This window comes from Tachysurus fulvidraco, chromosome 14 (genome assembly GCF_022655615.1).
Source record: "Tachysurus fulvidraco isolate hzauxx_2018 chromosome 14, HZAU_PFXX_2.0, whole genome shotgun sequence".
NCBI lineage: Eukaryota > Metazoa > Chordata > Actinopteri > Siluriformes > Bagridae > Tachysurus > Tachysurus fulvidraco.
Genome location: NC_062531.1, coordinates 10,799,216 through 10,811,942, shown reverse-complemented (window position 1 = coordinate 10,811,942; position 12,727 = coordinate 10,799,216). Strand labels below are relative to the sequence as shown.

The 12,727-nt window shown below is 36.1% G+C and overlaps 1 protein-coding gene across 2 annotated transcripts in view; it reads left to right on the top strand.

The window, feature by feature from the left end:
• The first annotated feature begins 6,399 nt into the window (after nucleotides 1-6,399).
• Nucleotides 6,400-12,727, top strand: part of gls2a (glutaminase 2a (liver, mitochondrial)) — a 10,934-nt gene continuing 4,606 nt past the window's right edge. Inside the window, exons 1-7 of one of the 2 annotated variants that reach the window (XM_047800160.1) lie at nucleotides 6,400-6,771; nucleotides 7,267-7,354; nucleotides 8,344-8,465; nucleotides 10,302-10,431; nucleotides 10,707-10,786; nucleotides 10,867-11,030; nucleotides 11,864-11,922. In XM_047800160.1, coding sequence (XP_047656116.1) covers nucleotides 6,590-6,771; nucleotides 7,267-7,354; nucleotides 8,344-8,465; nucleotides 10,302-10,431; nucleotides 10,707-10,786; nucleotides 10,867-11,030; nucleotides 11,864-11,922 — 825 coding nt within the window. In that variant the 5' untranslated portion in view covers nucleotides 6,400-6,589. The remainder of the gene's footprint in view (nucleotides 6,772-7,266; nucleotides 7,355-8,343; nucleotides 8,466-10,301; nucleotides 10,432-10,706; nucleotides 10,787-10,866; nucleotides 11,031-11,863; nucleotides 11,923-12,727) is intronic. The other variant, XM_027167497.2, reaches the window with a different exon arrangement.

The following is a 12,727-nucleotide window of genomic DNA, read 5'->3' as shown; positions in this document are numbered from 1 at the left end:
ATCCCTCCATCCGTTCCCGGTCCTAGAAGCACACTGACTTTACTCTCCGGCCTCCAGTGCGCTTAGCGCCACGTCCCTAAACCTTTCATCAATTTTAAAAACTATTACATTCATCTAAAAACTGTGACTACACACTACAGACACTGTCTATTTTTCTCTCTCATAAAAACTTATCTGGGCAGAATTTTGTGCAGTTTATGATGGTGTGACTATATAGTCGCTCTGACGAATATCAGGGCAAAAATGCCCCAAATCACTGTTGAACACTTCTGACCATGGTAATTTAGGTTAGGACTATTCGTATGCCATGAGAAATCCATAATCTGACAGCTCAGACATTTTCACTTATATGTTTATTATCTTTTTCTACAAGGACAGTGTTTTACATTTTAGTGCAGAAGATTTACATCCATGAAAATCTGAATAAATTGGTTATGTGGATTTGGAAATTATGTGACAGATGTTTGTGCAGATGTTTGTACACTGTCCAGTTTGCTCATGTTTCATTTATAGTAAGAATTGCTCCGTAGTTTCTATAGTGTTACAGAGGTAACAATGAAAGGCTTCATTTCATTCATTTCATTCTGAATGGTTTGTTCAGATTCTTTACAGCATGGAGTATAAATTAGGAGTAGTATGGAAACAAAGAGGAGAATTACGTTTAAAGAATTTCAGTCTTTGTGGCATTTACTGAGGATTGTAGTCTTTTACTGTAATCTATTTGGCCATTGAATTAGTCATATAGCCATGCATTCAAACAATTTTTTTTATTTAAATAATAAGCCATAATGATTTCCGTATTGGGGATTAGATAACACTTCATTAACCTTGTTAACAGCTCTGTATTTTGAGAATCCTTGCAGACATTAAAATTTTTTGTCCTGTGGCAGCTAAATGGGGTGTGATTTCTTAATCTTGTTTATGCAGAAAGAACAGTGGCTTTGCTGCCAGCTTATTTAAATGCTCTTATAGCCTGAGCTACTGCTGAAGAAGGTTAAATAGAGAAACCACCCAGGTGGGACTCAGACCCACAATCCCAGCTCATAGGGTGCATTATCCTTTAGACCGAGTGGGCACAGTTATTTTTTAATGAAAGCCTATATATGTTTACACACACACACACACACACACACACACACACACACACACACACACACACACACACACACACACACACACACACACACACACACACACACACACACACAGATTTATATATATAATATAAGGGAGAAGGGGAGGTCAAAAGGCAGGTGACCCTGAGATAGGTCAGCATGTTTATAGCCTGGCCACTAGTGCATTTATAGAACCACAGAACTTTTGAATTTTTAGTTCTTTGTCTGGCTGGTTAACAAACACTAGAGCATTGAACACAGATCTGATTCAGTTTTAATATATTATTACATATCTGTCTGTAGCATTTGAAAATATATATATATTAAAATATAAAATATAATAACTGTGTGGTACTCGGTTATTCATTTAAATGCATATATTTCAATAACTACAGTGAAGGTAAGTGGGAATGTAGGTCTGGACCCACAACTTTATGAATGAACTTCTTATGTCTAGGTTTTTCCAGCTGATATTTGTAGAGTGTTTATAATCAATGAATATTTCATAAACACATGCAAATTTGCTCTGTTCTTCTGAGAGTTCCTTTTCTCGGTCCAATAACAACAAAACACTGCCATATCATCTATCATTCTGTGGGAAAGACATAGAGAATTTTGGTGCTCAAGGGATCAGAGGATCAAAATAAAGACAGCAAAAGATGGCCAAAGATAAAAAAGGCCAGGAACAAGGCTATTGGAATTCCGGTCTCCGGATGAGACATCCTGTGTATGTAGATGAGAGTGTAAAGTGTGTGATTGTGTTTGCTTGAATGTCTGTGTTTGGTTGAACTCATTAATGTGTGTCTTTATATACAGATTACCAAGAATGTGTGTCTGTGCGTCCCTGCCTGTGCTGAAATATCTAAAAGTGTGTGTGTGTGCGCGTGTGTGTCTGTGTGTGAAGTGAGTACTGACTGTGTACTCTGTCCTACACACACACAATGCGGGTCTGTGTGAAGGCCTGAGGAATGTGAGAGTGAGCTGGGCAGTGGGGGAGCACGGAGCCACGGGTGTAGGTGGAGGGTGGGCAAGGAAAGGTAGAAGGATAGAAAAAGGAGATGAGGGTTGTGAGACCACGGCGAGGCTCCAGGGGTGTGTAGGGTGACTGGGTATCAGGAGTGGACGAAGTTGGCATGAGAACTTCGCTTGGCACCAACCCACTGACCAAAGCAGGGCTTGGAAACGGCCTTCTCATACCTGGTACCCACTCTCAAAGGTTAATGAACGTAAGTATATCTGTAGAGGACTGTGAAACAAAAAATAGCCACTAGATCATGAAAATCCAATCTCAATAATAAAAAGTGCACTATGATTTGTGCAATATGGTTTGTTATTAAGGTTTCATACAATAGATGGATTATTATATTAAGTCTAAAAGCATACAGCCATTCCACACTGTACAAACACCAGCCTTCAGGTCTATATTCAGTCAACAGATTTTCCTAAAGATATTTCCCCTCACAGCAGAACACCTATCTATAGTAGATTATTCTACTGAATACCTTTATTGATAATCCAGTTGAACATAACTGTACACTGTGCAAAGCCATATGGTATAAAGTGCTGAAATTAAATGCTTGCTGTCATTTATTAGTGTTTTTCATGTTTGCTACTAGATTTGAGATAAATAGGAAAAGGAAAAACGTGTTTGAGGTTGTTCTTTAGAATTTGATTAGACTATACTAAGCAAAGATGGTGTTATTCATTCATTTGCTTGTTTTAAAACAGAGATTTTTTTCTCAATTCTGATCTTGCTTATCTGACTTAAAAAACATTGCACTGATGTAGGGTTGTGGAGAGCATTTTAAGTTACATTTTAAGTAACATTTCTATTTATGCTGAACTGAACTGTCCAAGTAGTAGATTTCTTATTAAACAAAATGTCTGAAATCCAAAAAATAAAGTATTGCTTTATAACTTTGGAATGTAAGGGCCACACAAATTCACGTATACATGCTCTCACTCACACACAAACACATAATGATTACTTAGACAAAACAAAGCAAACAGTTCACTAGGACCCTGCATTCTTAGCAGCTCTTTGGCATACATTTGAGAGTGACGGTGAGCCCTGTGACCTGCCATGAGAAACTGGCCCCACTCAGTGCTGAAAATAATTTAAGAACATGATGAAGCCACAAAGGCAAGTAGTCACATCGTCAAAATGCAGTCAATTTTCATCTGCTTCATGAACGTATTTTGGTCATTTTGCACCATTATTAGTACTGTCACCTGTACATCAGGTGCTCTGAATTACAAGTTTATTACCAGTTTGATATTATTATTGCATATTTATTTATTTATTTATTTATTTATTTATTTATTTATTTATTTATTTATTTATTTATTTGGAATGATCTACTCCTTCAGTAGTCTGTGTAGGACTGTAAAAATCCTTCAAATATTCTGGGAGAGATCATAGCGAGCAGGGTGAGGCAGTGGTAAGGAAGATGGAGGGAGAGAAGGGGGTTTAAGATGGTGTAGCAAGACAAAGGCAGCATTCATAGACATGGAGAAGGAATGAGAAACATTTTACTTCTCAAGATGTATTGGTAAAGTATAGGATAGTATGTGTGCATAGGTGTGTATGAGAGTGTCTTTGACTGCCACCAGTAGTGTATATGACAGAGGAAAGGTGTGTGTTTGATCCAATAATAAGAAGGTGCAATATGGCCCAGGGATTTGGTGCAAAGACACTCTCCACCCAATAACTATCAGCTGGAGTGAGGAGATGAGAGAAATAACTTCAGGGTGTGAAGAACCAACATGCATTAACTAATCCTGTGTAGGGTTTTGCAGACCAGTCTAGATGACTTTGCTATCATAGGCCTCATACAGAACTCTCAGAGAACTCTGACTCTGAAAATCGTCTAGACCAACTGTGGCTTTATAAGAGGCCACTGATTACACTGAATGGCACAGAAAGGTCTGCATTGGTATTTTACTTTAGAGAGGTGAGGCTTATCCGCATGACTTGCTCTACCTACTGTGTGTTACTGTGACTCTACTGATCTGTCTATGGATGTTAGTAGGTGCAGTGCGCCCCCTAAAGGCTTTATTGACTCTAAGACCATATCTGACCTGGACTTTGACAGAGAGAAAGAGATCCAAACACCTTTCTATGTGAACATTTTTTTGTTTGTTATTCAGGTCTTATATGAAGTAAATAACCAATCTAAATACATATCAGTTTCATCAATCTGATCATTTCAAAATGAAACATAATAAGCAACTCTGATGATCGGAACGTTCAATAATAAATGGTTCTTAAAAGTTTGACAGATTGCTAATTATTACTCAATGTATCAAAATGCTACACATGTGCAGTTATGTTTATGTCCACCAGGGGGATCTCACGGCCTTAAAAAATATATCTAGTACTCAGGTTACGAAAACACTGCATAGGTACCAGCACCTATTCTCCTGATTCGTGAAATTAATAATATATTTTTTTTTTTTAAATGATGGTTAATTCTTCGTGAAATTGAAGCATACAAAATGCATGCATAATGTCTTTGAACTGAAAATTTTCTAGATCTCATTAAGGGCAGTCCCTAGTTCCTCCTCCATGGTTGAGCACCTAGGGATTTGAGCTCCAAGGGTAACCTGGTGTGCTTTTCTGAAAACATGGTGCTCTCATTCTCTGCCAGCAATATTTATGATGTAGAACAGTTAAATGGGTGAAGACAAACTCGACTGGGCACTAAAAACTAAACATGGAGCTCCAAGCTGAGGATTTCTGAAAGCTGTATTTCTTGTGAAGATGAAGACAATTATCCAAAACAAACAAAATAGTAAATAGTCATATGACAGAACAGTTGTTGTCCTTTTCATGCCTACACTGTTTGATATGTCAGGGGGTGTTCAGTGCTCACATTTGTAATCACAACACTCAGTGTTTGCACAGATGATTCTGAATGGCTTTGCAAAATTGCAGATAGCCTCAGCTACGTCATCAGTGTGTCAACACAAAAGCACTTGAACCTAGTGTGTGCATTGTGTGTGTAGTGACTTTGCACTGACACAGGTGCTGTTTGATTGTGCATTGAAAGACATTTTGTACCTTTAGCATGTACACAATATGACCAAAAGATAATGCCTGATCTGATCATCACAATCTCATGTTTGCTGAATATACCATTCCAGATTTTGTAACATGTTGGGATGGCATTCCAATAGAGATCAAAACGTGGCTGTAGGAATTTGTTAATTCAAGCATTAGAGCTTAAGATACATCAGGCAAGTAGGCTATGCCTAGTGCACAATCAGCATTTCAATTGATCAAAAAAAGGGATCAGTTGTGAGGTCAAAGCTCTGTTCAGATCACTCATTTAGTGAGGTTATATAGTCAGTGTTCCAAATTATCCAAAAGGTGTTTGGTGGCTTTAAAGGTCAGAGCTCTGTGCAGACCTTTATGGACTCCATGTCTTTATGGAGTTCACATGTCATACTGGAACAGGTTTAGGTTCACACCCACAGTTTCAGCATCCTGTATAATTTCATGCTTACAGTGTTTTGGCAACAGTCTGTAAAAGACCCACAAATGGTTACGATAATCAGGAGTCCACATATTTTTGTCCATATAATGTCTTTCTTATACCTTGAATTATTTTTTTTAAATATATATATTTATATATGTCCCTTCAAAGCTGTACACTAAGAGGGATTTTAAGGTGCACCACATGTACCTTCCTAAGTAAAAAGGTTACACTACGGGAACAAATGAGGCAGCATTTTATGGTACCAACCCAAAATCTGTTGCCTCATTTCTGTGGGAAAGTTTGACATATATCGGTTCATTATGACAGAAAGAGTACATATTGTGCTAAAATATCATTGTTTTTTTTCTATGATAGTGATGGTTATATTAATAGCATATAAAATAACCAACATTTAAATCATGTATTAAAACAACAGGTTGTTTTTGTCTTTACAATTAATGCCCAATCAAGATGGAACCTTTTGAACTGAGATTTTATTTTACCCATATATATTCTCACAAATTTTCCTAGCTATCTAAATGACTTCACCAACGATTATGTGGTAAAATATATTTTATTATGCTAATATTATTTAGGCATTGTATGGTTATTTAGGGGTTTATCGTTCACTGGACTGATATGCACCATTTGTCGAGCAACACTTCACTGATATCTTTCCAAAGAGAGAGTGAATCATCACCATTGCCAAGTTTGGGATTAGATCAGGTCTCCACGCTCTTGGTCATTGGCCCAATAACACTGGCACTGCCACCTCCTCCCTCAACTCCACTTATAGTATGAAGTCACATGTGCCAAGATAGACTCCTGACCTGTAGTTTACAGTTGACAACATTGCATTGACTGATCGGTGTGTGGAAAGCGCTAGAAAGAAAACCAACCTGTGGACACGCGCAGACAAGGGAAAAGACATACACGCGTTATATTTACTGTAGAGGCCTGTCTTAGTTGTGAGTCGACTTTTTCAGGCTGATAATGCTATATCTTAAACATTTAGGAGCGATCAGGACTATTGTTTCGTTCATTAAACAAGCCGGGAAATTGGAAAACGGAAATGGAGGTTTGTTCCAAAAAAGCCTGTTGCGCACGAGCGCAGCAGTAGCGCAACATCCACGTCATCAGCACGTGATCTTGGAAACAGAGGCAGAGATGGACAGGTACATACGGTTACAGAAGTACTTGGGAGATGTTGTGCACTGAGATTTATTATGCATGTTGTGTAATGAGAAGTAGTTATTCAAGGGTCATGCAATTAGTTCATTAGGATAAACATTTGAACAGAGATTTCCTTTATAACCAAAAGAGTGTCAGGTTTCCCAGCTTTTCCTTTATGATCACAAGAACAGGTCAATGGTGTCAATTAAGTTATGTTACTTATTAATGTGCCTGTCTGAGTATAATAGAATTTATAGTAGAATTTCTACCACTTGCATATATTCTAAACAGCTTTAACATTTGTAATATTGATATATTTGTGGTGCACCAACCTGCACAATCTTCCTCACATATCTGTTGTGTTCATGCTGAATCACTTGGTGTTTCTTTGCCCATCTTTTAGAAATGCCATCTAAACAGAACCAGATCCGATAGGAAAGCTTGATCTGTGTCATAATGGGTTGTTTTTCACAATTGCTGTCATTTGGTTGTGTTAGTAAAGGTGCAGGGACAAACCTGGAGGACCTCCTGTTTTACACGATTACTCAAGGAGAGGAGAAAATCTCAGTGGGACGTTTCATTAGTGTAAGTGATACAAGTATTTTTGGTAAGACAATGAAAAATAATGACTCATTAATGTTCTTACTGCAAGTACTACAAAAAAATGAGTGGCAAGGTTAAAAGTGAGAGAACACATTGTTCATACATATAAGCATGCAACCATATGCACCTTTACACACACACACACACACACACACACACACACACACACACACACACACACACACACACACACACACACACACAAAGTTAATTGTATTTCTTCAAAATGTGACAAAATGTTATACAATTAATGAGGACATTTAAATAATTTCATGTTAATTGTAAAAACTAATAAATTACTATAAATACTATATGTACAGTAGGTCAGGGTGCCATAAGGAATTATTAAGAAGAGTACTTTCATAAATGATTATCAGGTTGTTTACATTTAATTCACATGCCTGACAGTTATCTAATGTGATTTATAAAAGTAGGTAGTAAGCCCTATAACACACTTCAAGAAAACTTACAAAATGTTTCCTGTAATGTGTTGGAAGTTGCAGCTTTTGAAGGTTGTAGTTTTTTTGCGCAAGGCAATAATTAGATCTATATTTAGGACACCGTATTTGTGTGTACAAGTCTGTGAATATCCTATAAAAGACGAAGCTGTACATGCTCCGTATTTGTGTCACAATATACTGTAGGAGTTATGTAGTTATATTCTTTTCTTTACTCTATAAAGTAACAGCATAACTTTGAATAAGTATACCTTTAGCAAATCACTAACTAGTGATTAACACCAAAGAACACAAATGACATTATAAGTAGACAGTAGTGTGCTTGAATACATGAGAGGCTTGTGGAAATGTATACACAAAAACATTTTTTAATCATAGAATAAGTAAAAGCCAGAAATCCAAGCTATTATTTAACTGTCAATAAAAAAACATCTAAGTGATCGCTGGTTTCTCTATTCCGCATGTAAATTTGTTATTCATCAGGGGTGGGTTTTGTGTGGTTGTGTTTCTCAGGAACTGGAAAGCACAGGATTATTGACTTCTGACCCTCGACTAAAGGACTGCATGCAGCAGCTCCATCATGCAGTGCAAGAGTCTTCTGGGACAGCAATGATGGACCAAGAGCTCTTCAGGAAGTAAGTGTGTGTGTGTGTGTGTTTGTGTCTGTGTGTGTGTGTGTATGTGTGTGTGTGTGTGTGTGTGTGTGTGTGTGTGTGTGTGTGTGTGTGTGTGTGTGTGTGTGTGTGTGTGTGGATATAGGACTGTAGCTAGATCATTTTGGAGGATTTTTTCACATAGCAATCAATCATCCCAAACCAACATAGCATAAAAATAAAATTGGCAGCTTTTTAACCTGTTATAGGTACATAAAACTCATCAACAGAGGTTACAACAGTGGTCCACTAGCACCTGATGATGATGTTGATGATTGAGCTTCATTAATACTTTCCCATGATTATTAACCCTTGTACGTTGTTCGTATTATTGTTACGTGGGTCTGTTGAACCCCCTGCATTTTTGGGTTTTTAATTCAACACACTCAAAAATTTTATGTTAAAATACTCTACAGATGTTTACTTCATCCCAATTACAAGCAATATAAACAACATATATGGTTAATATTTGACCTTTACCTTTATTACATCAATTTTTTTAATGAAAGTGCTCCTCGTTTTTTGTTGTTTTTTAATAAAATGTAATAAAAAAAGAAAATCAAATTGAATCAAGTTATGAGTGGAAAAAAATCAACAAATTTACAAGGAAGCAAAGTTTTTCAAAACTATTCATGTTTATGAATATGGGTCCCACAGACCCGAAAAACATACAAGGGTTAAATAATAATATGTCCTATTAATGTCCTATTATAGCTTATGCTATAACATGCTGTGGAAAAAAAAGAAATGTTTGAAACTGCTTGCAGAGCTTTGTATCATAGCACGTTGTACCACAAAACTGCTATTTCTTCAGTATGACTTGTTAGAAGGTGTTGATTAATTTTCTACAGCAGCAGCTATGATTATGGCTTTAAAACAAATCACAGTTTTATATTAATGCACTCATTCAAACGTTATCCTTTCTTTAGTGGTGGCTAATTTATTAGGGACTTAATTCATTAAGGTGGACACTGCACATATAGTCAATTCCAAATGTAATGAACCAGCAAGAGCAGTACTACTGTTTTTGAAAACATTTTGGTTTGAGATCAGAAGCTGGTATTTGAGATGATAAATCAGAATTTCAGTTTAAATCTTTTTTCAATTTTTTTTTTCAGATATTTACAATTAGAAAACATGGTTACCCCATGTGGTTTTTGATTAACAGGGTATTTTGAACATGCACAATGTGGCATGAGAGTATTGCAAGTGAGTGTACAAGTAAGTGTGTATATGTTTTAGTATATGTATGAAAGAAAATATTTCATCTAATTCATATTTGTTATAATACCAAATAATGCCACACTTACTATGTAGTATCACAGTATTGCATGTACTCTCTTAAGTATTGCACAGAGAGGAAAACAAAAGTCACAAACAAACTAAACAAAAAAATACGTGCTCTAACACTCTAAGTAAATATAACGCATCATCTGACTTCTTGGTGCGTACACTCATGTAGCAGCAAACACTGAATCACCTGTTGTTTGTGTGCATGTGTGTGTGTGTGTGTGTGTGCTTGCATAATATGAGTGATAGCTGTGGTATGTTAAGCTAGAACAAGATATGTGTCCTAAGCCTTTAACCCATTCGTCATTTCTCTAAAGATTTACAGTAAACATTGTATAACAAACACGTTTTTTTATTAATTTGCCCTCAAATCTCTTTTTTTAAGATCCCTTTAATCCATACTTTTCTCTATTACTTTCACTTTAGTTACTGAATGATCATTGCTTATGTGAAACATTTTAGACACAATAAGATCTTTGAATTTGTGAATGACTGCATTTAAATATATATTTATTTATTTTGTTGTAGATGTGCAAGCAGTCATATTGTCTTGTTCACTCAAGCCTTTCAGAAGAAGTTCATCATCCCAGATTTCTTGACATTTGCATCCAATATAAACCAACTGTACTATAATGCACAAACAGAGCAAGGGGGGCAAGTAAGTTCTACATGCACACACACACACACACTCACACACACACACACACACACACACACACACACGCGCGCGCGCGTGCACACACACACATACACAGACACACACACACACACACAGACACACACACACACACACACACACACACAGACACACACACACACACACACACACACACACACATACACACACACACACACACACACACACACACACACACACACACACACACACACAATATTCACTGGTTCTTGTCATGTTTGTGTATGTATGTACAGGTAGCGAACTACATTCCTCAACTTGCTAAATTTAGCCCTGATCTGTGGGGTGTGTCTTTGTGCACTGTTAATGGTCAGAGGTGAGAAAAAAATCTAAAATGCTCTCCACAGTGTTGATGTTGTGTCTGTTTTAGACTCTCTCTCCCTCTCTCTTTTTCAGGCATTCTGTAGGAGACACAAGGGAACCGTTCTGTTTGCAGTCGTGCATGAAGCCGTTTGAGTATGCTCTGGCTATTAATGAATTTGGGACTGAGCATGTGCATACATATGTCGGAAAAGAGCCCAGCGGCGTCAAATTTAACAAATTAAGTCTAAATGATGATGGTGAGAATGAATATTATACACTTTGGCACATTTTATATGTTTTATATATGTAAATGAAAAGTTAATGAAATTTTAAGAAAATTATGTAAAGCAATCAGTCAATTCAAATGTAATATGCAATAATTTATTGGCTTTATGGTAAACATATAATGTTTTCAATTATTTATAACATTATATATTGTACATTAAATATATCTTCATGAATAATGTCAGAAATACTTAAATATAAGAGAGAAATATAAATATAAATTTGACATGTAAAAAAAGAAGAAAATTATATATATATATATATATATATATATATATATATATATATATATATATATATATATATATACTTTGTATCATATCAGCTAAATAATGTAGAAATGATCACTTACAAATATTTTGTCTACATTTATTATTATTATTATTATACTGTATGACAAATTAATGTTTGACCCATTTTAATTTACTTTGTATACTTCACCATTAAATATGAACATAAAACATTTACTATACTTGATAATCCAAATAAATATTGAGAAATAGAAAAGTAAACATCATTTAAATTTAAATCTAAAAACAGATTTCAAACATAGTACAGTATATTATATAACATAGGTAGTATAGTACATTACACTAGTATAGTACATATTATTACACAGTAGTACAGTCTTTACAATTTTTTACTTTTCCAGATGCTGTTAGTCAAAGTGACATTTAAGGTTCTCAAGGTTTTTGTAAATCTTAGAATCTTAAGCACAAGTGATTTAATCCACCTCATCCTAAAAAAAATTTTATTATTGTTTTATTTGTTTCTTTTTTTTTCTTTTTTTCTTTTTTTTTTTTAGAAAAACCTCATAACCCAATGGTTAATGCAGGGGCCATTGTGATCGGCTCACTTCTAAAGGTATTCACAATCTCTATAATGTCTACATCAGAAGGAAGCATTTGACTCTGGTCACTAGATTAATCAAGTGACATTGTTTAATGGTGAGGACAGGGTTTGTTTACAGTCTCTGTTAGAACAGATGATAAGGTGTGGGTTAGCTGGAGGTTGTCTTTGCCCCCTGCTATAATAAGTGTTAGAGGTGTGTCAGAATGGGTGTGCCAGCTGACAGCTGCTGAAAAGGATGAGAGAGAGATAGAGAGAGAGAGAGAGAGAGAGAGAGAGAGAGAGAGAGAGAGAGCGCATTTCACAACTAAAGTGCCGCTACTCTGGTCCTATACGGCAATACATATGAGAAAGTTTGTTTGAGATTTCCAAATTGAGAGAGAAGTGCAGTAGACATGTGGGTGTATTTTTAAGGCAGAGACATTCAATAGTCAGACTGCACCGCCTTAACCTTTCCCTACAGTGCAAGTTATGCAAGTTATACCCCACTAGACTTCATGGAAGAGTGAATCTTAACCTCAGTTTTTATGACCCAACTATAAAGAGGAAAAGCAGATCACTGAAGTTGTGTGTTGCTACAGCTGACACACAGAATGAGTGTTCTGTACTGTCTCAGCTGATTGCCAGAAAACCGTTAATGTTCTCTGAAGTTTAGGATGGCTGTCAAAACTGAGTCAGTGATTTATGGGTTGTGGTGGCAATAGTGATAGTGTTTCTCCCAAGACTTTCTTCAGTCTAATAACTTAGCAATACTTGCGCATACTGCCATCCTGTGTCAAAATATTACATTGCATATTAATAACATAAGCTAAAAACATTG